The sequence below is a fragment of the Artemia sp. Qi Xiang Cuo genome, chromosome 4 (genome assembly GCF_049724085.1).
Source record: "Artemia sp. Qi Xiang Cuo chromosome 4, ASM4972408v1, whole genome shotgun sequence".
In the NCBI taxonomy this organism is placed as follows: Eukaryota; Metazoa; Arthropoda; class Branchiopoda; order Anostraca; family Artemiidae; genus Artemia; species Artemia sp. Qi Xiang Cuo.
In genome coordinates, this window is record NC_142797.1 from 41,344,284 (window position 1) to 41,371,783 (window position 27,500).

A 27,500-nucleotide genomic window follows, 5' to 3' on the forward strand; every position below is an offset into this window, starting at 1 on the left:
GAAAATGTAACTATGACAAGGTAAACCACAACCAAACACTACTGAAATATTCCAACTCTTGCATTTCAACGAAAGAAATTCAAAAAGAACTTTGAATAATCAAGAAAATGTAAATGTGACAAGGTAAACCACAACCAAACACTACTGAAATATTCCAACTCTTGCATTTCAACGAAAGAAATTCAAAATGAACTTTGAAAAATCAAGAAAATGTAACTGTGACAAGGTAAACCAAAACCAAACACTACTGAAATATTCCAACTCTTGCATTTCAATGAAAGAAATTCAAAATGAACTTTGAAAAATCAAGAAAATGTAACTGTGACAAGGTAAACCACAACCATACACTACTGAAATATTCCAACTCTTGCATTTCAATGAAAGAAATTCAAAATAAACTTTGAAAAATCAGGAAAATGTAACTGTGACAAGGTAAACCACAACCAAACACTATTGAAATATTCCAACTCTTGCATTTAAACGAAAGAAATTCAAAATGAACTTTGAAAAATTAAGGGAATGTAACTGTGACAAGGTAAACCACAACCAAACACTAGTGAAATATTCCAACTCTTGCATTTCAACGAAAGAAATTCAAAATGAACTTTGAAAAATTAAGGGAATGTAACTGTGACAGGGTAAACTACAATAACACACTACTGAAATATTCCAGCTCTTGCATTTCAACGAAAGAAATTCAAAATGAACTTTGAAAAATCAAGAAAATGTAACTGTGACAAGGTAAACCACGACCAAACACTACTGAAATATTCCAACTCTTGCATTTCAAAGAAAGAAATTCAAAATAAACTTTGAAAAATCAAGAAGATGTAACTGTGACAAGGTAAACCGCAACCAAACACTACTGAAATATTCCAACTCTTGCATTTCAACGAAAGAAATTCGAAATGAACTTTGAAAAATCAAGAAAATGTAACTGTGACAAGGTAAACCATAACATAACACTACTGAAATATTCCATCTCTTGCATTTCAACGAAAGAAATTCAAATGAACTTTGAAAAATCAAGAAAATGTAACTGTGACAGGGTAAACCATAAGCAAACACTACTGAAATATTCCAACTCTTGCTTTTCAACGAAAGAAATTCAAAATGAACTTTGAAAAATCAAGAAAATGTAACTGTGACAAGGTAAACCACGACCAAACACTACTGAAATATTCCAACTCTTGCATTTCAATGAAAGAAATTCAAAATGAACTTTGAAAAATCAAGAAGATGTAACTGTGACAAGGTAAACCGCAACCAAACACTAATGAAATATTCCAACTCTTGCATTTTAAAGAAAGAAATTCAAAATGAACTATGAAAAATTAAGGGAATGTAACTGTGACATGGTAAACCACAACCAAACACTAGTGAAATATTCCAACTCTTGCATTTCAATGAAAGAAATTCAAAATGAACTTTGAAAAAATCAGACCTTTGGAGGGGAGGGGCCGGGGGAGGGGGTCGTTCTGTGTCTCAATGCACAAAAAAAGTATAAAAAATGGGGAGGGAATGGGATGGGGGGGAGGAGGAGGAGGAGGTGGAAGGAGGAGGAGGAGGGAGGAGGTGGGAGGAGGAGGAGGAGGAGGGGGAGGAGGAGGAGGAGGAGGGAGGAGGAGGAGGAGGAGGTGGGGGGAGGGGAGGAGGAGGGAGGAGGAGGAGGGGGCCGGGGGAGGGCCTTTGGGGCACAGGGAGGGCCTTTGGGGCACAGGGAGGGCCTTTGGGTGCCTGGGGGACATTTGGGGACCGGTGGATGGCCTCTGGGACCCCGTTGGTCCTTTGGGAGCTCGATGGGCCTTTGGGGGGCCCGGGGATGGCATTTGGGGGTCTGGGTGGGCCTTTGGGGCGCCGGTGGTCCTTTGGGAGCTTGGGGGGCCTTTGAGTGTCCGGGGGGGCAGTTGGGGTCCTGGGGGGCATTTGGGGACCGGTGGAGGGCCTTTGGGAGCTTGGGGGGCCCTGGGAGGACCGGGGGCTTCCTTCGGGGTTGGGGTAGAGGGATTGGAACCCTTTGGGGTTGGGTTAGAGGACCTCACAACACTGTTAAAATGAAACTTGTGTATTATAACGACCACAGAGTTTCACCTTTAAATTCTCTTCTAAAAATCTTCTTTTAAAATGTCTCTATCTGTTTCGCCGAAATAGTTCCATAACCTGTCTAAAACGGTTTCGCCCAAATAATCCCTAAACGCAAATTCAGCGTGTTCCTTTGTTATTGGCATCTCTGTGCTAACGCATTTCAAATTAATAGGAAACCTTCTCACGCACTAAAACAATTCATCGCTAAGATGTTTCTTGCCTAATTGCCTCTGATTGGCTGAGAAGGAGGATGTATCCGACTCGATGATTGGCTGAGAAGGAAACATGTGATCTAACTGTTTCCTATTCCAGGACATCTTGACATTCACCCCTCGCATGCACTTGTCCAAAAACAACAATAATAAATAAATCCCTCAGGCCTAAAGATTAAAGAATCCTTAATGTTTCTTAATTCCCTCTTCGTGAATCAACAATTTCCCCGCCGATTATGTAAATCAATTTCTCAGGTTAAGCTAACCAAACAACAATGAAATCATGTTTGTTTCTTAATTCCCCCATCATGAATCAATAATTTCCCCTAGCGAGTATGTAAATCACAGATTAAAGAAGCCTTATTGTTTCATAATTCCCCATGCTCGTGAATCAATAATTTCCCCTAGCGATTATGTAAATCAAGTTCATGGAAATTCACTTCCCCTTCGATTACGCAATCAATTTCTCGGAAATTCACTTCCCCCTCCAGTCCTAGATCAATAACATTGTTCCCGTTAGAATTCAATGCGCATGTGCAACCTTCGCCCCGGAGTTATTACACATAAAAACATCAAATAAATCGACCTTGGAAAAAGAGGTCATTGACCCCATTAACCACGTGTTCTCCCTAATGACTCTATGCCCATATATGGTGTACTGATCGGAGATACGTTCTTTTGATAACCGAATTTTGTACTGATCGGAGTCGGACCCCCTCCTCTACTATTATGCGATGGGAATTTTATATAAAATAGTTCAAAGAACATCCAACAATGCCTCCAGGGTTGGCACAATCCTTCAGAGTCCTGGGGAAAGGGCTTTAAGTTATGCCTTGGGGGCATATAAGGTTTATATGGAATGGGTGGTCGTATTGAATTCAGATGAGTCTCATTTGATTTGAAATTGAAAGTTATAGTGCCCTTTTTAAGAGTCAAAGTGATTTGAGAGAACCCCCCACGCCCATCATTTCCCATGACAAACTTTACTGAACAAAATTCAAATGAACGTGCATTTTCAGTTCAATTTACATATGCTGATTTTTATTCCTAAAAATCTTAATTAATTTTTGATTTCTTAAAGTTATAAAAATGAAAACACTTAAAAGAATTACTTTAGTAAAGTGCAAATTTTATTCTGGCTTTTAGAAAGCATAGGGGTTTTGAACCCTACCCATGTTAATTTCTGCTCGTTTTGAGTTAGACTCGGTTATTTATTGAAATTTCTGTTCGTTTCGGGTTTCATTTATTTATTGATGCTGATTTGTAAGAGTTGTATGCTTGGTAGATTATTTGATTCTATTTTTGTTAATTTTTGGTTTAATGGAGTTCTTTATCTTTTTTGAAAAACTTATTTTGTGGATAAAGTTTTCTTTAATTAATAGTTTAAAAGAGGTCACTAAGTTTTTCGATAAATTTCAAACGTTTTTTTTAAGCATTCGTAATGTATTCGTGCCGTTTCGTCTTGTTTTTTCAAAAAAGTTGGTCTCATTTCCATGAAATAATTCTTTTATGTTTTAATTTATTCGGTATAAAAAAGGAGCTAGACTTTGCACAGTTTTGGAAACCTCTCTATCATTAAGATTTTATTTAAGATTTTAAGGTTATTGGGTTTGGAACAGTGGTTAGTGGTGTGACTCTAAGCTCAGCCAGAGTCGACCCAGCTCCAAATGGGCTCCTGGAGAAATATGGGGGGAGCGTCTGGTAAGTTGCCCAGAACCACGCATTGCACTCTCGGCCGAAGGCAATGAATCAGGAGATCGATACCTGCGCTATGCAGACCATTGGTCAGCATGCGAAAAGTTTAGCTTTTTTTTAGCTCATCTACAAGTTTTTTTTTATTGTTTTTTTAGGATGATAACCTACTAGACCTTCTACAAATGTTGGTGGCCCTGATGAATGAAATCCCCTCGCTTCTTGTGCCGGCATTTGATTCTCGTTTGGGTATCAGAACGGTATTTAAACTTGTGTCTACTCCAAACACAACTATTAGACTTCTTGGCTTGAAACTCTTGGGGTTTTTCTTGGCCAGATCCACTCACAGACGAAAGTATGATGTAATGACACCTCATAATTTATACATGTTGTTGGCAGAAAAGATTTTGGTGTATGAACAGACGCTGACACTACCCACGTATAATGTTTTTTATGAGGTAGGTTTTTTTTTTAATATGCTGTTAGAAACGATTCCGAACATGTGTCGTCTTGTGAGAAAACTTTGAAATGATATAGGTGAAAGTGCTTTTAAATTACAGCAATGTTATGATAAAATACGTGGGATAACAAGAATAACGTATGAACTCGTTCATACGATGGGGCCAGGAGAAAATGAAAAGGGTAAAGGGTAATACATGAGAGACGTATAGTTCCTTACTAGAGCAACGCTGGAGCGTTGTTTCTTATATAACCAGTAAATCGTGATGTATCAGAGATAACAACAGATCCTGAGCGATCAGCAATACCATAATGGTGCAGCCTTCTGGTCATACCAAGAAATTTATTTGATACTAGCCTTGTAACAGTTGAACTAGTTAGATATACAACTATTTTGGGGTCGTCTTGATGTTCTGTCTTATTTCTAGATGCCATATCACACAGAGATTTAAATAAGGAAATTTGACTTGTAAATTAGATTATAGCTAAACCCAAGTTCCAGTCTTTTTTTAATCCTCCTCAATGCTCTGGGGCAGTTCCTACATTCATAATATCAAATTTCATTATCAGTAACTTTTAAATATATTCTCATGCCTGAAATATATGGAAATTCAGAAAAATAGCCTAAAAGGCCTCGAAAAAGGCGTAAAATATGAACCGAAAGTACACCGTTGAAATCGCCATTGCCGAATCCTGTACAGGGCGTTTTTTCCTTCAGGGCTAGTGGGGTACTGGAACATAATAGAGAGATGCTTAAGGGCCCGTTTGAAAGGAAATTGCTATATCCAGTGCCTTTAATAGTTACATAAATATAATATTTTTTGATAAAAACTGCATCTTCATATGCAAGATAATGTCATATTGGGTATGATATCATATTTATGAGTTTTTCATGTGTAATATGCTATATGATGCTCTCATGTCAAGAACAGTTCAAAATTTAAGATATGCCTAGAGGACAACCCAAAAAACGCAAGTTCACAATTGTTGAAACTGATTCGCCGTTAGAACATCCTTTGAAAGGAACATCCGTTTCTTTATCGAATATTTGAATCACTTGAGCTGCATAAAAAAGTTATGTTTCTATTCGGTGCCAGGTGAAAATACTGGAAAAGAATTGCAAATGTTATAAATATTAAATTTCTAGTTATAATTGTATTAATTATGTTATTACAGTGTTTAATTCTAGCAGTGAACTTATATTAGTTAGTTTATTTTTTGGCAAACAAAAAGTATATAAAACGAGGAGCCTGTCGTATCTCAAAGTGACTACCCTCCCTGCACCGGCCAGAATAATTTGGTGAGATCCCATGCAACAAATTTTGGCAGAAGTAGAATTGAAAATTTTGCTGAAAGATCTGCAGTTCCCTCTTTACTAGCTCGCTGCTAGTGCCGCAACTATGATGGGAGACTGTAAACTTCCAATTTAGGGTTTTCAATGATGGTGATTTCTGTGATTTTATTTTTATATTTCCTGGCCGTCTCTATTGTGGCAATGGCGCCAAAAAATATAATTTTTGGTGACAAATTGTTCTTTACAGAAGTTCTATCACAATAAACTTATGAAAACTATGCAGGTATGAGCATTTTTTTTTTCAATGACCCAGTAACTGTCTCTGTAAAATCTTCCAATAACCAGCTAGCACTGTCGACAAAAAGAAGGGGAAGACATATCAATGCTACCCCATGCAAAAATGTCATTTTCCTTGTTATTACAGATTGGGGGGGGGGGGCTTTAAACATACATTTAATAGTTATTTCAACAGCTTCAATTACAATGGTGTACTTTTGTTCCATTTCACTTCATGCTTGAGGTATTTCAGACCCTTTTTCGAAATTCACAAAATTTTCTTTCCAAAATTACAAATGCTTTTCCTGTTGCATCTGAACTTAGTATTATTATTTCCAGGTCAGTATATATTGGGAAATATCCCTCAGTAGACATTTTCCGCGTAAATGCTTATTTAAAACTTCGGTAGTAATGGGTCATGGATTGCTCTTTGCTAGGTTATAGCTATTGCTGCAACCATGAACTAGCAGAAAAGCCGTCTTTATAGGGTCTTCCCTGCGGAAAAAACTCTTTATAGGCTTTTTCCAACTCTCTCCGCTTTTGGCTCTCGCTTGGTGTAATCTTGACGTTATTCTAAGTCGAGTTTCATGATTTATATATTTTTTTTCCTACTTTGTAATGGTCTTTTTGGAGGTTTGTGTAGTTTATAAACAATCTCACGGATCAAGAACGTTCTATTTTTTTTTTCTTTGATTAGTTTAAACGTTTCTTCAGTATTCGCACTCATAAAGTACAATGCCAGTTATATTAATGCTTTGCTAGTTATCAATAAGTAAAAAAAACATATAGTACTGTATTCAAATAAAATTTAATTTAATGTGACGGCAAGGGTACCATAAACAAAATTAAAACTCTCCTTCTTTGTCTAAGGCATTGTACAGTGGGAGATCACTATAGATTTTTCATACATATTATAAAAATAGACACTTATCTAACATCTTTCGTCGAATTTTATTCATTTTACCATATATTTCCTTCTTGATTCTTTGTAGAGTCTGTTTTCTCCGAGTTTTCGTTTATCCACGGTACTTTCATTTTACATTACCTCGGATAATACTGTATATATGTTCAACATTTTTGCCACCTGCTATTGCATTCCATTTGTATGCTCTTTTAGATTTTGATAGAACAAATTAGGCAAGACCTATTGTATGCTCGTCATCCAGAGCCTGACCATCAAACTCGAATGGAGAATCCAATGATATTAAAGGTAGTTGCGACCTTAATAAGGCAGTCAAAACCGTCCGAAGAGCTTCTTGAAGTGAAACGAATTTTCCTCTCCGATTTGGCAATGCTATGCACAAATAATAGAGATAATAGAAGAACAGTGTTGCAGATGTCTGTTTGGCAGGTAAGCAGGTTTTTTCGCCTTCTTTATTTACTATTTGGCTCCTGATGTGCCGAAACCAAATAGTTTTTACCCTAGATGCATAGGTTTTCCTATAGTTCATCATGGTTCATAGAAGCTCTCCTTAGGGTGAGAGGGAAAGGGTCGCCCGCCGATCCTTTGGTGACTAGAAATTCCCCTTCTTGTTTTGCACGTATGTAGAATATTTCGTTCTTTTGGACACAGAGCCGGGTTTGTCAGCTATTGTCTAAACTCTACCGGCTTGATCAGGCATTTGCCCGTGCCGATGGCTCTCGCATCGCTCAGGCTGATGTTTGGGCCTTTTGGCTATGGCAGGTGGACCTTGCTTCGTTCAGACTGGTTATTGACGGAATCAGAAATATCCGTCTCTGACACCAACGCTTATTGATACCAGGAGACCAGCGTATTTACAAAATTGACTAAAATATAGAATTTTTATTGTTTTTTAAATGCATTTTCACTCTTGTAGGTCATTATTAAAATATTTATTTTACTCAGGAAACAAAATAAAATTGTGTATATTTCTTAGATAGGGCATTGGAACCTCGGCTTTAATCCCGTTGAATTCGATAGTCTAATCCTTGTTTGTAGAAATAGAAGCAATCTAGTAAAGAGCGAATCATTTTAATCAAGATCGCATGCCTGTTTCTTACGTTTTTGTGAAATTATGCTAATTTCCTGTTGCTAATAATTTTTCTATTGATAACCTTAAACTTAATACGTTTCACAAAATTTAGATTTTTTTAGGTACTTTGTTTTTAAATTTTGTTTTTAGAGTTTTTCTTACTTTTATTTACCGTTAAACGAATTTTGTTTACCGTTTATTACTATGAATGGTTTAATTGATCAATATTAAAGAAAAAAGACATTGCCATGTATTTCGATTAATTGTGTTCTTTCGGGTTTTGTTTCTTTTTGTGGGTTGTCTTGAGCTGAATAACCTCTTCCTAGATTTGTTATTTATCTCCAGTTGCCTCCCTATCTCAGTGTAATATTTGCAAGCACGAAAATATAACGAATCGAAGATGGTAGACTTGAGATTACTCGTACAAGATGTCGATTCATCTTGATAGTGGAAGAAAAAATTGGTAGTACTAAAGTGGTATGGGCACAGTAAGAGTCCTTCGACACATATTAATTTCCTAAATTTAAATGTTAGCATTTCTTTGTCGATGATTGTTAATCCCTGTAGTTCCAAGTGGGGCGGGCTCAAGCCAGCTTTTTTTTTTTTTTGTCATTGCGACACTGGAAGGTTCTAATCTTCTCTTCTTCTATGGCCATTATCTTTTTTTTCCATATTTTAGGAAGAAATTTGACAAATTGTTAATTTCCCTGATCTAGTCTGCTGTTAATCAGAGCAATGCAATTGTTTTTTCCTTGCCACTTAGTATTGAAGGGATAGTTACAGAAACTTCGGAAAGAATTTTATACGATTAGAAAAACTTAAATCCTGTAACCCACTTCAAGGATTGAAAACGTTTGGAGGGTAATCATCCTCCCTCCTGTGCCCTTTTCTGCTACCTGGTCTTCCATAACTTCATACGATATTCCATGAAAAGGTAGGTGTGCAATAGTGTGGGTGTATGTTTCTATATATGTTTTTTCCCCTGAATAAATCATTTGTGTTATGAAAAATTACAAAACTATGCAAGCAGAGTGTTATACATCATGCAGCGTTTTTCGGCCATATAGTTTTTTCCTGTCGTCGCGTAATACCAATTCAGTGGGTTGTGTTTACCGCCGGCAGCTGAGACGTTTTTATGTTGAGACTCGTTACTTGTATACTATTTGATTCGGTATAAATTGCTTCCTATATTTCTCTCAGTTAGATTATATTTTATGCTGTTTTTGTGTTTCGAAACCCAAACCAAATTAGTTGTACTGTTCGTTCATTTATTGCGTACTGGAATGCTGTAAGAACCCAAGTTACAGACAAAAATAAAATGTTGGCAAAAAAATTAGTTTTTAACTCCAATCTTATATTTCATCAGACATTTTTTTATTCCAATCTTGCCTTTCATCAGGAATTGACAGAAATAAACGTCCAAGTGGATTTTTATTATCCAGTCTGTTACAGTAGCCAAAATTTTGTTCTGCTTAATATAAACATGAAGGTAACCATAATCTTGTTCGGGGAGGGGAATGGTGTCAACCATGATGAATTTTTAGCAAAGAAATCTTTTAAAGTATGTCTATATTTCTGTATTTGGTCGTAGGATTTTCGAAATAGCCCAGAACCCCTCCCACCTCTGAACTACTCCTTCGTTGTAATGGTCAAAGTATTACAATGATAAATTAAGCACTACTCACTCAAATCAAAAGCTTCATTTAAGTCTTGTTATCTTCAATGACTAGTCATTGATATCAATCAATCAATTTATTTAAAAGAAAGAAAAAAAATTACAGAACTTTGATATCAGTCATTGATATCAATCAAGCAATTTATTTAAAAGAAACAGAGAAAAACAATTACAGAACTTTAGACCCACACAAAGGCTCTTTGACCTGTGAGAGTGGGAGACTAAACATAACATTAAATAATAGCACTAAAATCAAACAGAAGGACAAGAAGGAAAAAATAAAAAATAAATAAATAAACAACACCAAAAACTACCATGTCAATCAAAATAATTGAATTAAACAAATTGAAAAGGAAAGATGGAGTGGAAAAAAGAAGCGAGGAAAGAACTAACTATCTAGTCATAAGAGGTGGTTGGTTAGCTGTTTTTTAAATTGTCCATAAAAATGACATAGCCGAATCTTAACTGGTAGGGAATTCCATATGGAGGCACAGAATAAAACTGGTTTAAAACCTGACCTCACGGGTCTGGTCTTATGAGTGCAAACATCTATGTTACTTCTGAGAGAAAAAGGAACACAAGCATTCTTGTGCAATTCAGAATTTGAAAGATAAATCTACTTATAGAAATTAAATAGGAGTCTTAGAAAATACTTAAAAATGAAACAAGGGAAGAGAAAGATGTATGTGGATTGGCCATCCAATAAATTCATGCTGAGCTGGTCTGTCACCTCAGACACTAATTTAATTGATCTGTTATATATTTTGAAAACAGAGAACGTAAAAGAACAGAATGTTGATAGCCATACTGTTGGACAGTAATATATTTAAGGTTGAATCAGAGAGATAATGATGATTTTTACTATTGAACCAGGAAAACAATGACGAAGCTTCCGAAGAACTCCTAGGTTTCTGGAGAGCTTAAGTTTCACGATAGCACAGTGATGTTTGAAAGAAAGATTTTTGTTCAATAAGATACCCAGGAACCGAACATGTCTATCAGGGAGACGAGTTATATCACCTTGAGTGGTAGAAATAGTTTGCGCTAAATGACAAGAAGTGCCTGATCTGGAAGAAATAGGTAGAGTAGATTTAGCTAGATTTAGGGCAAGGCAATTTGCATCAAATGCAAATAGCACTGGATCTTGAGCTGCGTCACTAGGTGAAACAAAATTGTGATCGCAAATACTACAGCAACTTCGTTTAGTTTGTTCAGATACAGTAATAAAAAGATCATTGATGAATATAAGGAATAAAATAGGTCCTAGGATAGACCCTTGAGGGACACTAAAATCAACACAGAATTGATCTTGAAGCTTAGGGTCAATACTGATAGACCTTACAGATAAAAAAGTTTTAAACCAATAATTTTGCTAAATTTTATGCGAGTTATCTGTGTATTTATTCTGATTAAAGTTCTGTGTGCATTTCAGGAGTGGTTGATTTCAATGGCACATATAAATCCACGATCACCAGATGAGCTACAAATATCTGATATGGTATACTCACTTTTCCGAATTCTATTGCACCATGCTATAAAACATGAATATGGCGGCTGGAGAGTTTGGGTTGACACCTTGGCTATTGTCCATTCAAAGGTAAATATGCCAGTTTAAAGACACATATATAGTAATTGGTACTTGTATGATATAGCCCCTACCTAATATTCTTCTAATATGTTTCTCTGACGCTCAATCCTAATTAAATATACCTATGTACGATAGAAATATAATACTTAGAATGAAATTTGGACTCTATTTTGCACATTAGGGAGGGTAATAAAGTATAGTCGGTATGCTTGCCGTTAAAAAAAAATTAACGGGCACAACCGACGATTTATTGGCGTTAACTTTCATGTTTTCCAGAGAAATTGCCTACGGATTGTTCTGGGTAATCGGCTGACAGATCGTATTTCAAGCAGTAGACTGTACGAAAAATGTAGTTCAATCCCTCTTTCTAGGGCTATAATAAAAGAAAGGTTGAGATGGCTAGGGCACGTTATGCGGATGAAGGATGACAGATTGCCGTCCGCCAACCGTCTAGGGCTAAACGGAAAGCAGGTCGTCCTCGTGTTGGGGTGGGAGGACGTCATAAAGAAAGATTTAAGGGAAATGGGAACTTCCTGGGAGGGTGTAAAAAGGGAGGCTTTGAATAGGTTGGGATGGAGGAGGAGCGTGCGTAGCTGTGTTGGCCTCAGGTGTCTTGGTGCTGCAGTCAGTTGTTAGTAGTAGTAGTTGCAGTAGTAGTAACTTTCATCTTCGACAAAGAAGCCTCTTGTGTGACATCATCAAGTAATATCGTAATTGAGCTTTTAATATTTCGTCGACAAACCTCAAGTGCAGATAGATCGGCCACATACTTCCATGGCTCTGTGTGGTCAGTCATGAGGCTATTAACCAATATAAGGAATAAAATGTGACCCATCAGAGTTCCATGGGGGACCCCACAAAAGATAGGAAGGGGATTGAAATAAACATTTTTATATTTAAGCACTTGATAACGATTTGTTAAAAAGGAGGCAATAATTTTAGCTGGAAAGGGACTCACTTGAAAGTCCTTCAGCAGTTTATTTACAAGGAGATTCTGGTCAATTAGATCGAACGCTTTCTGGAGATTCATTAATAAAAGATTCAACCAAGTATCAGGATTTTCAAGGTTTTTAAGAATGGTGTCAAGAAGACTAAAATGGTAGTATGAAGTAGATGTCTCCTTCAGGTTTCCAAACTGTTGTAAGTCAATAAATTCAACAATCTCTTCCTTTAACCAATTAGCTAAGAAACCCTTGTACGTATTTGAGAAAACTGGGGTTAAGTTGATTGCTCGTACTCCAGTAAAATCGTTCAGGCCTCCCTTCTTTTGGATTGGAGTAATGTAACCCAGCTTCCAGCACGACGAGTAACATCCGGAATTACTAATATCATTAAAAATACTAACAAGGGGTGTTGATAGGTTATCAGGGATTGCTTTTATTAGATCAATTGGGATATCAATGGGACAAATACTAGTTTTTTTCAGTTTCTGTATTTTTTCTATTATTTGCTTCGCTGAAATTTCTGGGATTTTATCTTTTAGAGTTTCAGGGATTAAATGCTTTTCCAAGAGATGGGAGAACGCTTGCACATTGCTAACTAGGTGTTTATTCAATTCATTGGCTGTCTGTTTGGCGGTTCATCCAGAAGGAAATCAAGGTTCTTGCACGAGTGACCCCCTATTCTTAAACCATTGCTGAGGTTTGGGCTGTTTTTAGCAATTCAATTTATTCTTACCATAATGCGAAGCAGCATGACGTATTTCTTTCTTTATTTGTTTACGGGAGGTTAATGCATCATCTTTCTTTCCAAAGCGAAACATTTTTAATTTTAAATGGATTAGTCCTTTTATTTTTTTCATTAATGTAAGGTTTATCTGAAGAACATACCTTCTTGGTAACCCCTGGGAAACAATTTTTGTAATTACTCATTAATTTTGTTTGAAACAAAATTACCTCCGAATTGAGATTTACACGACAAGACATCATCCAAACTTTCAGACGTAATCCAAGATCCAAAATCCAAAAGACATTGACTTGTAATTGGCCGGTACGAAAACTTAAAGACTGAGTAATTTGTTTTAGGAACTAGTCGTGGTTTCAATTGTAGCATGAAATGATAGCTACTACCAAGGGGGAGGGGTAGCTGGAGTATTGTAAAAGGTTTTAAGGTTGGGGAAAATAACATCCAAACTGGTTCCACCTTTTGTAATAGGGAAATCAACAATTTGCGTAACCTTCATATCACAGATAATTAAGACTTAGTTCGTTTGCGTCTCCTGCTATAAAAATGCCAGCATTTGGATACTTTGTCGTCACAAAGTGAAGACTTGCTTTTAGAATATCTTGACATAACGACGAGAACAAGCATTCTGTCCGGCTGAATAATAAAATGAGCAAATGATTAAATTAGTGTAAAGTTTAGGCAGGCATTTGGGCCTAGTAAATGTCCGAATGATTTCATCGCAATCACCTAGTCCTGGCACATGGATAAGGGTAGGAGATAGGCAATCCTATGTGAAAATCATTACTCCTTCTCCTTTTCTCCCCAGTGGATGGCCGGGCGTAGCTTTAGAAACTCCTGAAAACCAATCATTTGAAGGATTTTGTGCCTGGACTTCAGTAACTGCAATTTTATCGATATGGTTCAATTTTGCTGTTGCTTCTAACTCAACTATCTTTTTAAAATTCAAACTTTCGGCGTTCGTAAGGAGGAAAACCAGCTTATTGGCTTTTTGGCAGAGGGCAACGACTTTATTGCGCAAACCTTTATCATGAGTTTGCGACCGCTGTTTTATAAGAGCTTTGATTTCAGTTGTGATCCATGGGTGATCAGAGGAGGACTTGTAAACAGTCTTAGTTGGGAAGTGGTCTACGTACTTTTCACACAAGATCGAGTTTAGAAGTTCCCTTTTTCTGTCCAGGGCTTGTTCATTGATTATAGCTGTGGAATCATACTGAGTTACCCATCGTCCAAAGGACCGGATCGTCGTATCAGTCACAGGTCTTACTACAACATAGACTCGTTAGTTGCTGCCAGAAGACAGTATAATGGTCTGATTTTGCCTATGATCCCAGGCAGTTGGGACTATGATAGAAACTTTCAGCGCTTGTTAAAATTAAGTCTAGTGTGCCGCCAGCAACGTGAATAGCACTTTTACAACTTGTTTCAGATCGAGGCTAGAAGCCAAATACTGCTTATTCGTCTGATTGAAATCTCCAAATACAACAATGGTGGGGCAGCCGAACTTGTTGTGGCAAAATTTCTGGTGACAATAAAAGAGGTAGATGGTGCGAATAATTAATCGGTGGCATAGTGGTAGCCGGTTGCAGCTTCGGGGGGGAGCTTGATCAGTCAAATAGGAATAAAATGTCGTTGATTTTGTGGTTTGGGCTTACTTATTTGACATTCCCTGTTAGATATAACCCCAGTAATGGAACGACTGCTCTTTGCTAAGTCAGTGCTATTGTGTTTTTTTTATAAGGATTCTTATTTACTTTCTTGGGATTAAAAAGAAATCATTGTAAACATTTTTTTCCCTTTTAAGGCTTATGTTACTTAGTTACGATACAAGTGCAAGTCCTTACGACTAAACCAAAGGCATAAAAGTGCCTTCTAATAGGTAGAATATAAACGCAAAACTATCAGTATCTCCGTTTTGGATTTCTTATAACCGCCAGGCCGCCAGACTTCGGTAACTGTCCCTCCCAGACCTCGGTCAGCGCGTACCCCAGTTTGCTTCCCAGATGAAATTTAGTTTCTTCAAAATCAAAACTAAGATGAGCCTGCATAATTCAAGCATCCACAGAAATGGCTCAGTTTTCTTTAGTATATCTTTACCTTTATGGTAATATATGGTTCATTTTTCAATTTTCACTGTCATTTTCACTTGATTTGGGAAAACTGGTTCCAACTTCCCCCCCCCCGGATTTTGACGAAATTATGCCACTGATTATCTGATGAGAAACAAGGCTCCTACACAACTATGCCCATACGAAGTTCAACCGTATATCATTGAACTATTTAGTGTTCTCGTTCTTGTTGAAGAGTTGTTGATATGCAAACAAGAAGGAAGTTACGCTTAACTTTTGGGAAAAGGCTAAATCTATCAAAAGCCAAGAAGACAATTGTTGGAATTTTTTCTTTCTTTTCTTTTCTTTAATATAATAACATAGATTCAAAGAGAGGAGCCAACCAAAGACCTGGTAGGGGCTTCTTGCTCTTGGTACATGAAGCTATCTAAAGTTTTCAGCTATACCACATACTTTCTAACGATTTGTTTCATTTTATTCGGTTTTACGGATTAGACTCTCGTCACTCCATCCCCAAACTTGAGTTGAAACTCCTCTGAAATATAATTCTGACAATGTCGGAATTGGCTTTGTCATATCAGAGATGGGTATGTCTGGATTTAACCTATTAAATTAATTATTTTATCCGTAATCATGTTTTGAAAATGCTATTTCTTCAATGAAAAATATTTCAATAAAACAGATTGGTTTTAAACTTGAGTGTGTGATTGGAAGTGTGTAATGGTTAAGATGTGTGGTGTCGAGTTCTACAGGACTGCCTTTGGTGTTGGATGAGTTGTTTGGGAAGATTAAAAGAAAAAATTTCAGTTTGGTAACTTAAAAATTATGCACAAAAAGAATTAAGTATCATAAATCGTGTAGTAAAAAAATTACAACAACTGAAACATATTAGATACAAATAGTAGGGAATGAAACAATTACTTAAATTTTAATCATGGAGTATTTTGTATGGTCTCGGGTCGTTTAAATTATCCGTAAAATTTCGTAGTAAAGATATTATATATTTAATTAATTAACAAAACATTTGGGGATATAATGGTCAGACTGATTTATCTTCGAACGTTAAATAAGACTAAGAAAAAACTAAGAGCAAAAAATATCAAGCCTAAATTTACATTTGCCTCCTCGAGAGGTGCTATAGGCTTCAAAAAGTATTCTGTATTGTAGATGTATATGTAGATGTATTAGTTCTTTTTCTTTCTTTTTTAGGTTTCGTTCGAGGAATTTCGTCTCCAATGTGCTGAAATGTACGAGCATTACGAACGAAATAGATCAGACCATGTAACAGACCCAGCTGCTCGAAAACGAGCCCCAATTAGTACCATATCAGGAATTTCGGCATCAGATAGTCCCTGTTTCGTCGAGGAGATACTCACTGCCGATGAGAATGGCCTACGAATTGAAGAAGTGTCTTCAACAAACCATAATTTAGGTAGAGACTCGGCTAATGTAAATGGAACACTAAGCGAACTTGAAAAATCTCAAAGCTATACTGCACCCTCTTTTAGCTGTGAGAACAAGTTAGAAGAAGATATTGACCTGCCAGAGGTCAGGCGAACTTTGAAACCTCATGAGAACCAAGATATTCCCACAGATAAAAAGAATGCTGCAGAAAGCACTGATACAATAGTTGAAGAGGCCTCTATGGCATCTCGTGCATCCGCTCTAGACCTTGTAGATCCACAGGAACTTGCTTTCAATAAAGTTGATTTAACTTCAAATGCTAACACACTGGAAAACCAGACAGAAGTGGCCCCAGAGAATGTGTCTGAAACTGTTGAGACGACTGAATGTACTTATAATCCGGAAGCCACTTTTAAGAGTAATTCTTTACCCGATGAAACTACGGCTGCTGAACAGAAAACGGAACCAACGACATTAAGTGATAATGATACGAAAGACGTTGAAACTCCTGGCAAAGTGAATGCATCTGAACTTGCCATCAAGGTAGTCGATGCAGAGTCCTTGGAAAATGTTGTGACAACTAATATCGTTGATAAAAAATTGTCTTCGGCTATTTTAGTTGATAAATCAAGTTCAGCATGTGGAGAAAACAAACGCCAGTTTATTATAAACAAAGAAGAAGATAATGAACATTGTATTATAAATGAAGATGGAGATGATAAACCTGAAAGTGATCAGGGACATGAAAATCTTTGTTCTGGTGTCCATGCTGATGCAGATATACAGAAATCGTTGGCACTTAGTCAGCAAATTCCTGTTGAAGGTGAGGATGAAACTATTTTGGGTGAACGGGCGCTGATAGATTCAGAGAGCCCTTTGCAAACAATCACAGGTAATTTTATTTTCATTAATATTTCCTTTCTTGGTTTCTTTTTTCCTTTTATTAACTATATTATTTGAGGGTAAGATTTTAGTAGACTACAGCTTAATTGACGAATAACTCAGGCTGCTTTAGAACATGTATAAGTGACGTGTAGACTCAGCTACGAATTTTTTTCTTAAGGTAAAATGACACATATATTACGTAGTGATAAAATAAAGAAATTCTCATGTAAAATTCTTCCCGTTGCATCTGTCAAAAGTGAATTTACGATACTGGAACGTGGGTTTTGCTTGATAAGAAAGGAAGAATATTACCGAAAATCCTTTTTTTGCAACAGTATTTAGATAGAAATGAAAATATTAAAAACTGATGTGTTTTCTACCTGTTCAGCTGAAACATATCAATATCATGAATCGTCATAAAACTTGAACTTGGAATAAAAGTGTAATAAATCTTGGGTAAAACACCAAACTGTTGGTTCTTCACAAAAACTGTGGTACTGTAAGCCCGGACTAAAAGTAAAACAAGCGCTGTAAAACTGTATGCTTAATGAAAAGGTAAACATTTTCAATCATTAATATTATGCTTTAGAGTGTGTAGTACGTTCAAAATGGCCATTTAGAGGAGTCTTGAGACATGAAACAATATAAGATTTAATATCCTAAGAGAGCTAAGTTGATCCAATCAATTCTAATTTGAAACCCTCGAAATAATATTCGAGGTACGACTGATCGAATGAAATTCAGCATGAAAACTATTATTTCAAACATAACTGAAAAAATGTATTCCTGAAAAAGATACTTTAAAATATGATTAACGTGTATTTGCGTTCGTTTTGAATTAACACTTTATTTTTTTTGTGGCTCAAATCCATAATTATTTACTTTTTCTGTTACCTCGCAATATTATTAGTCTAACGTAGTTTTCAAAATTTGGTAATCCTAGGTAACGTCTTATAAAAACTAAATTAGATTATGACCTCTTGGCTTGTACCTTGCATTTAAAGCCATTTTCTGAAAGATCTTTTTTGAAAACCCTTTGGTCGTCCTTCATAAACTACTTATAGTATTCCAGTAGTTATCTTATATCGTATTAACGACCGAAGTGCCTATCCTTTATTTTAATACTAAAAAAATAACTATTTAAACCTAGCAAAAAGTTGTAAAATCGCTACCCTTGTCAACATATTACTCTATATAATTCAGCTGTTCGTTGTTCAACAGATTTAGAAAATCTACATTTTCAGGGTGTAAAACGTGTTTTACCCTACTGTATAAAGTAAGTAAATCCTTACTCTACCTTCTTAAATTTTTTGGAAAATTTCAATAAAATTTTGGGGAAATTTAATCCCCTGGCCGAGAAATAACATTGTTTCATAAAGCTTTCAAATATGTTGTTTTTGTAGGAAATATCGGCGGCGAGACAGAGAGCCAGGATGATGTTAGTTCCGCTGATACCGCCTCAATCAAAGAAAAAAATGTCAATCAAAACCTCCTCTCCAATTCTGCTGAAAGTTATCAGTTCCCTGTACTTGATGGTGAGACAATTTATCCAGAGAGAACAATTGATGAAGAAGCCAAAATTAAAGCACCAAAAAAGACACCGAAGAAAGCGAGACGAAGTAATCTAGCTTTTTTCTTGTGACTACAGAATATGAGATAGATTATTAAAAAAAATCACGCTCAATTTTATTCCCTCTCTTCTCCCCCCTTCAGTCCCTCCCTCCCTCTTTCGTCCTCAATTACGTGCCTTCTTTTCACTTCAGTTGTGGTTATGTAGAGGCTGTACAAGGAAGAAACTGATAATCGAATCTCGATTATGTAATAAAATTTCTGCTCTCTTCGTAAATAATTTATATCAAACATATAACCAAGTTTAATTATTATTACTCAGCAAAACAATTTGCTTCTATGTGGTAAGGTTGTTAGCCCCAAGCAAATTTCGTTTAATCATAAGACATTTATTTCGGACTCCCACGGGAAGTATAACTTTTTTTTCCAATCGTTGCTGGGAATAAGGACCTTTTAGAAAGATATTGACTTTTCTTGACTAATGGGCGTTAGGAAATTAAAAAGTTTTAGAAAGCGTGTTCGAGAAGCAATTTTGTAAAGTGACAAAAAAAGTAGCAATAATTCTAAGTGTATTTAAGAAATATGAAAAAAAATTCTTGATTCGCGAGTAGAAAGAGATAAAAGGTTAAAGGCAAGTAATCGAATCAATTTAAAACGAAAAAGGTGCCTACTGTCTGCTACTTCAGATTTGATTCTTAGTTTTGAGACTTATATTCTAAAGTAAAAAGACTGTCAATAAATTTGGTTAAATTGGATTTTGGCAAGGGTAAAAAATATGAGGATTCTTGGCAGGAGTAGAATTGCGACTAGATGTGGTCCTTTAGATGTATTGGTCGTGACACGGGTAACAGTGATAGTATATTAGCAGTATTGGTCATTGTGGTAGAAGGGACCGTGGTAGGGGTAATTAGGATAGGATTACTAATAGTAGCAGCAGTGGTCGTGGTAGAAGACGTAACGTAGTAAGAATAGTAGTGGTAGTAGCAGTAGTTGTCTTGATGTTCTTTGCTTTATTGCGAATCGCAAAAAGCGGCAATGTTCTTGATTACTCTAAATCGTATATATTGCCCCAGTTAGCAATTAAAAGAGTTACACACCGACTTTGACAAAGTGTAGTCAATTACTTTGACTTTTGTCTTGTATTGGCTTTATAAGAATCATTGGGTAAATGAAAAAAATTGCATTATAATATGTCCCAACAGTTCGGTGGTCAAAGGAACACTTCATCTACTACTATGTTGTTTATTTAATTGACATGGCTCTAAGAAGCCATAAAAAACAAATGTTTGGCTTAGTCGTATGTCCGTTGAATTGCAAAAAGCTTTTGATTTAGTTAACCACTACATTTGATCACGAAAGAACTAAATGGCCTCCCAATCAATGGTTTCTTTAATTACAACTGCTCTTCAAATATGAAATTTTTTTTTTATTATTATGATCCTCTGTACTTGTACTTGGGTCAGGACAACGGCTGCGAGCCTTTACTGGCATCCAATAGTTCGTCAACGATTGAGCTACATCCTTGGCGATCTAGGGTCTATTCCTGGGTGTTTTCAAACCAGTTAATATCCCCAGGCTATTTATTGGGGTATTTTCAAGGGCACTCTTCTGGTCCCCCTTGTGTTTCTAGTAGAAGTTATTATACTTAGCCATCAATTCCAAAGTTGGTTGAAATATTTTGGTTATTTTTGTATTCTAGAAATTTGCCATTTAAATATCAAAAGTGACCCCACTTAAAATACTCTAAGCTATGGCTAGGCAAGTCAGTACTATAGTATCTCTTCCCAAGATGACTATTACTAGCATAAAGTTCCTTGATGCTACTATGTCTAGTAACCTTAGATAAAATTTTCAAGTTTCTGTGAAATTTTCAAACAGGATGATTCCTCCCTCCCTTTCCTTAAGCTCTTGAGTAAAGTGAAGTATCCATTTTCTCATTCTCTCCGGCTTTCTGTTTCTCTGTTATAATATGATTGTCCTGAGTGGTATTACTGCCTATCTAATAAACTCTCCGATAGAATGGAATCAATCCAAGAGCTTCCTCTATAAGTCATCTAAAAAATAGACGAAATGGCTCATGCATTTTGAAAATTGCTGAGGTAATAGCTCTAAAAGAAAGCCGAATTACTCTTTGTTAGAAATTTGCAAAGGCTGCGTTAATTGATTGCAGCTGGAAGTATTTCCCTGAATCCTGCAACTCGGAAGTTCCCTACTTGTTTCTTCCAGAGTCCTTTGTATAATAAGCCTTCATTTATCTATTTAAATTGTTTTATTTTTTTTACCTAAATCACAAGTTGGGCTTTTCTGCTAGTGCGAATCGTTTTAAAATAAAATTATGTCTCATCCTAATAGAAGTAGTAGTAGTAGTAATAACAAAACTAGTTGCATTCAGCAAACCCATATATCGTTTCATTTCAATTTGTTGCTTAAATTGTTTCTGCTATTAATTTAGTTAATGCAACTTTTTAGTCGTTGGCATCTAAGGTGGGACTAATGCCTAAATGATCATGAACCAAAAGAGGTGCATTATGTGTATAGCTACGAACTTTGACGGTTGCACTCAGTCCCAGTTTCCAGCTTTCGGTTCTTTAATTAAGGAGACTATAAACCCTTCCGTAATTTCTATGTCAACAAAGCGAGGGATATCCATCTTTCTTCTAAAATGTATGTAGTCTATAGTCCGAAAAGGGCTACTTGTTGAATTTGGCACCCTTGTCCGCAGGCCTGATCTCAACTGGTGCCCTTGCAGTACGCTTTGTTTTCCCCCTTTTTTTACCATATTGATCAAAACTGTTATCTCGCAATTTTGATCCAATACAATATTGACCATGGGATGTCCGTTCGAGTATTTTCATAAGCGGTTGCGATTGAATGTTCTCCCTCCCAAATTTATGCTATCATCCATTCTATATGATGAAACTGGGGATAAACTGCATGGCAACAAAAATTGTTTTGAGACACATATTTATTCGCTTAGTCTGTGCTACTGTATAGCCTATAATTGTTTCTTGTTCAGATATGAGCTTTTTATATCTAAGATTTAAAGACTTCAAGCGTGAAAAAAAAGAATCCATAAAAAAGAAATCTAGCTGTTCGTCCATGGAGCTGGGGATAAATTCTATGGTAACAAAGACACATAGGTATTCGCTTAGTCTATGCTACTGTATAGCCTATAAATTTTTTTTGTTCAGATATGAGCTTTTTAGATTTAAAATTTAAAGACTTCAAGCGTGAAAAAGAGAATCCATCAAAAAGAAATCCAGCTGTTCGTCCATGAAGCTGGGGATAAATTGTATGGCTACAAAAATTATTTGGAGACACATATGTATTGACTTAGTATATGCTACTGTATAGCCTATAATTGTTTTTTTGTTCAGATATGAGCTTTTTAGATCTAAGGTTTAGAGACTTCAAGCGTGAAAAAAAAGAATCCATAAAAAAGAAATCTAGCTGTTCGTCTATGAAGCTGGGGATAAATTGTATGGTAACAAAGACACATAGGTATTCGCTTAGTCTATGCTACTGTATAGCCTATAATCTTTTTGTTCAGATATGAGCTTTTTAGATTTAAAATTTAAAGACTTAAAGCGTGAAAAAGAGAATACATCAAAAAGAAATCCAGCTGGTCGTCCATGAAGCTGGGGATAAATTGTATGGTAACAAAGACACATAGGTATTCGCTTAGTCTATGCTACTTTATAGCCAATAAATTTTTTTTTGTTCAGATATGAGCTTTTTAGATTTAAAATTTAATGACTTCAAGCGTGAAAAAGAGAATCCATCAAAAAGAAATCCAGCTGTTCGTCCATGAAGCTGGGGATAAATTGTATGGTAACAAAGACACATAGGTATTCGCTTAGTCTATGCTACTGTATAGCCTATAATCTTTTTGTTCAGATATGAGCTTTTTAGATTTAAAATTTAATGACTTCATGCGTGAAAAAGAGAATCCATCAAAAAGAAATCCAGCTGTTCGTCCATGAAGCTGGGGATAAATTGTATGGTAACAAAGACACATAGGTATTCGCTTAGTCTATGCTACTGTATAGCCTATAATCTTTTTGTTCAGATATGAGCTTTTTAGATTTAAAATTTAAAGACTTTAAGCGTGAAAAAGAGAATACATCAAAAAGAAATCCAGCTGTTCGTCTATGAAGCTGGGGATAAATTCTATGGTAACAAAGACACATAGGTATTCGCTTAGTCTATGCTACTGTATAGCCTATAATCTTTTTGTTCAGATATGAGCTTTTTAGATTTAAAATTTAAAGACTTAAAGCGTGAAAAAGAGAATACATCAAAAAGAAATCCAGCTGTTCGTCCTTGAAGCTGGGGATAAATTGTATGGTAACAAAGACACATAGGTATTCGCTTAGTCTATGCTACTGTATAGCCTATAATCTTTTTGTTCAGATATGAGCTTTTTAGATTTAAAATTTAAAGACTTTAAGCGTGAAAAAGAGAATACATCAAAAAGAAATCCAGCTGTTCGTCTATGAAGCTGGGGATAAATTCTATGGTAACAAAGACACATAGGTATTCGCTTAGTCTATGCTACTGTATAGCCTATAATCTTTTTGTTCAGATATGAGCTTTTTAGATTTAAAATTTAAAGACTTCAAGCGTGAAAAAGAGAATCCATCAAAAAGAAATCCAGCTGTTCGTCCATGAAGCTGGGGATAAATTGTATGGTAACAAAGACACATAGGTATTCGCTTAGTCTATGCTACTGTATAGCCTATAATCTTTTTGTTCAGATATGAGCTTTTTAGATTTAAAATTTAAAGACTTCAAGCGTGAAAAAGAGAATACATCAAAAAGAAATCCAGCTGTTCGTCCTTGAAGCTGGGGATAAATTGTATGGTAACAAAGACACATAGGTATTCGCTTAGTCTATGCTACTGTATAGCCTATAATCTTTTTGTTCAGATATGAGCTTTTTAGATTTAAAATTTAAAGACTTTAAGCGTGAAAAAGAGAATACATCAAAAAGAAATCCACCTGTTCGTCCATGAAGCTGGGGATAAATTGTATGGTAACAAAGACACATAGGTATTCGCTTAGTCTATGCTACTGTATAGCCTATAATCTTTTTGTTCAGATATGAGCTTTTTAGATTTAAAATTTAAAGACTTTAAGCGTGAAAAAGAGAATACATCAAAAAGAAATCCAGCTGTTCGTCTATGAAGCTGGGGATAAATTGTATGGTAACAAAGACACATAGGTATTCGCTTAGTCTATGCTACTGTATAGCCAATAAATTTTTTTTTGTTCAGATATGAGCTTTTTAGATTTAAAATTTAAAGACTTCAAGCGTGAAAATGAGAATCCATCAAAAAGAAATCCAGCTGTTCGTCCATGAAGCTGGGGATAAATTGTATGGTAACAAAGACACATAGGTATTCGCTTAGTCTATGCTACTTTATAGCCAATAAATTTTTTTTTGTTCAGATATGAGCTTTTTAGATTTAAAATTTAATGACTTCAAGCGTGAAAAAGAGAATCCATCAAAAAGAAATCCAGCTGTTCGTCTATGAAGCTGGGGATAAATTGTATGGTAACAAAGACACATAGGTATTCGCTTAGTCTATGCTACTGTATATCCTATAATCTTTTTTTTAAGATATGAGCTTTTTAGATTTAAAATTTAAAGACTTTAAGCGTGAAAAAGAGAATACATCAAAAAGAAATCCAGCTGTTCGTCTATGAAGCTGGGGATAAATTGTATGGTAACAAAGACACATAGGTATTCGCTTAGTCTATGCTACTGTATAGCCAATAATTTTTTTTTGTTCAGAAATGAGCTTTTTAGATTTAAAATTTAAAGACTTCAAGCGTGAAAAAGAGAATACATCAAAAAGAAATCCAGCTGGTCGTCCATGAAGCTGGTGATAAATTGTATGGTAACAAAGACACATAGGTATTCGCTTAGTCTATGCTACTGTATAGCCAATAAATTTTTTTTTGTTCAGATATGAGCTTTTTAGATTTAAAATTTAATGACTTCAAGCGTGAAAAAGAGAATACATCAAAAAGAAATCCAGCTGTTCGTCCATGAAGCTGGGGATAAATTGTATGGTAACAAAGACACATAGGTATTCGCTTAGTCTATGCTACTGTATAGACTATAATCTTTTTGTTCAGATATGAGCTTTTTAGATTTAAAATTTAAAGACTTTAAGCGTGAAAAAGAGAATACATCAAAAAGAAATCCAGCTGTTCGTCTATGAAGCTGGGGATAAATTGTATGGTAACAAAGACACATAGGTATTCGCTTAGTCTATGCTACTGTATAGCCTATAATCTTTTTGTTCAGATATGAGCTTTTTAGATTTAAAATTTAAAGACTTCAAGCGTGAAAAAGAGAATCCATCAAAAAGAAATCCAGCTGTTCGTCCATGAAGCTGGGGATAAATTGTATGGTAACAAAGACACATAGGTATTCGCTTAGTCTATGCTACTGTATAGCCTATAATCTTTTTGTTCAGATATGAGCTTTTTAGATTTAAAATTTAAAGACTTTAAGCGTGAAAAAGATAATACATCAAAAAGAAATCCAGCTGTTCGTCTATGAAGCTGGGGATAAATTCTATGGTAAAAAAGACACATAGGTATTCGCTTAGTCTATGCTACTGTATAGCCTATAATCTTTTTGTTCAGATATGAGCTTTTTAGATTTAAAATTTAAAGACTTCAAGCGTGAAAAAGAGAATACATCAAAAAGAAATCCAGCTGTTCGTCCATGAAGCTGGGGATAAATTGTATGGTAACAAAGACACATAGGTAATCGCTTAGTCTATGCTACTGTATAGCCTATAATCTTTTTGTTCAGATATGAGCTTTTTAGATTTAAAATTTAAAGACTTCAAGCGTGAAAAAGAGAATCCATCAAAAAGAAATCCAGCTGGTCGTCCATGAAGCTGGGTATAAATTGTATGGTAACAAAGACACATAGGTATTCGCTTAGTCTATGCTACTGTATAGCCTATAATCTTTTTGTTCAGATATGAGCTTTTTAGATTTAAAATTTAAAGACTTTAAGCGTGAAAAAGAGAATACATCAAAAAGAAATCCAGCTGTTCGTCGATGAAGCTGGGGATAAATTGTATGGTAACAAAGACACATAGGTATTCGCTTAGTCTATGCTACTGTATAGCCTATAATCTTTTTGTTCAGATATGAGCTTTTTAGATTTAAAATTTAAAGACTTTAAGCGTGAAAAAGAGAATACATCAAAAAGAAATCCAGCTGTTCGTCTATGAAGCTGGGGATAAATTGTATGGTAAAAAAGACACATAGGTATTCGCTTAGTCTATGCTACTGTATAGCCTATAATCTTTTTGTTCAGATATGAGCTTTTTAGATTTAAAATTTAAAGACTTTAACCGTGAAAAAGAGAATCCATCAAAAAGAAATCCAGCTGTTCGTCCATGAAGCTGGGGATAAATTGTATGGTAACAAAGACACATAGGTATTCGCTTAGTCTATGCTACTGTATAGCCTATAATCTTTTTGTTCAGATATGAGCTTTTTAGATTTAAAATTTAAAGACTTTAACCGTGAAAAAGAGAATCCATCAAAAAGAAATCCAGCTGTTAGTCTATGAAGCTGGGGATAAATTGTATGGTAACAAAGACACATAGGTATTCGCTTAGTCTATGCTACTGTATAGCCTATAATCTTTTTGTTCAGATATGAGCTTTTTAGATTTAAAATTTAAAGACTTTAAGCGTGAAAAAGAGAATACATCAAAAAGAAATCCAGCTGTTCGTCTATGAAGCTGGGGATAAATTGTATGGTAAAAAAGACACATAGGTATTCGCTTAGTCTATGCTACTGTATAGCCTATAATCTTTTTGTTCAGATATGAGCTTTTTAGATTTAAAATTTAAAGACTTTAACCGTGAAAAAGAGAATCCATCAAAAAGAAATCCAGCTGTTCGTCCATGAAGCTGGGGATAAATTGTATGGTAACAAAGACACATAGGTATTCGCTTAGTCTATGCTACTGTATAGCCTATAATCTTTTTGTTCAGATATGAGCTTTTTAGATTTAAAATTTAAAGACTTTAAGCGTGAAAAAGAGAATACATCAAAAAGAAATCCAGCTGTTCGTCCATGAAGCTGGGGATAAATTGTATGGTAACAAAGATTATTTGGAGACACATGTGTATTCACTTAGTCTATGCTACTGTATAGCCTATAAATTCTTTTTGTCGAAATATGAGCTTTTTAGATTTAAAATTTAAAGACTTCAAGCGTGAAAAAGAGAATCCATCAAAAAGAAATCCAGCTGTTCGTCCATGAAGCTGGGGATAAATTGTATGGCTAAAAAAATTATTTGGAGACACATATGTATTCACTTAGTCTATGCTACTGTATAGCCTATAATTGTTTTTGTTCAGATATGAGCTTTTTAGATTTAAAATTTAAAGACTTTAACCGTGAAAAAGAGAATCCATCAAAAAGAAATCCAGCTGTTCGTCCATGAAGCTGGGGATAAATTGTATGGTAACAAAGACACATAGGTATTCGCTTAGTCTATGCTACTGTATAGCCTATAATCTTTTTGTTCAGATATGAGCTTTTTAGATTTAAAATTTAAAGACTTTAAG

The 27,500-nt window shown here is 35.5% G+C and overlaps 1 protein-coding gene across 1 annotated transcript in view; it reads left to right on the plus strand.

The window, feature by feature from the left end:
- Positions 1-27,500, plus strand: part of rg (A kinase anchor protein rugose) — a 334,338-nt gene that overhangs the window by 226,180 nt on the left and 80,658 nt on the right. The window contains exons 16-20 of the mRNA XM_089088303.1: positions 4,148-4,447; positions 7,136-7,369; positions 11,120-11,284; positions 16,237-17,323; positions 18,720-18,935. Of these exons, the coding sequence (XP_088944429.1) occupies positions 4,148-4,447; positions 7,136-7,369; positions 11,120-11,284; positions 16,237-17,323; positions 18,720-18,935 (2,002 nt within the window). The remainder of the gene's footprint in view (positions 1-4,147; positions 4,448-7,135; positions 7,370-11,119; positions 11,285-16,236; positions 17,324-18,719; positions 18,936-27,500) is intronic.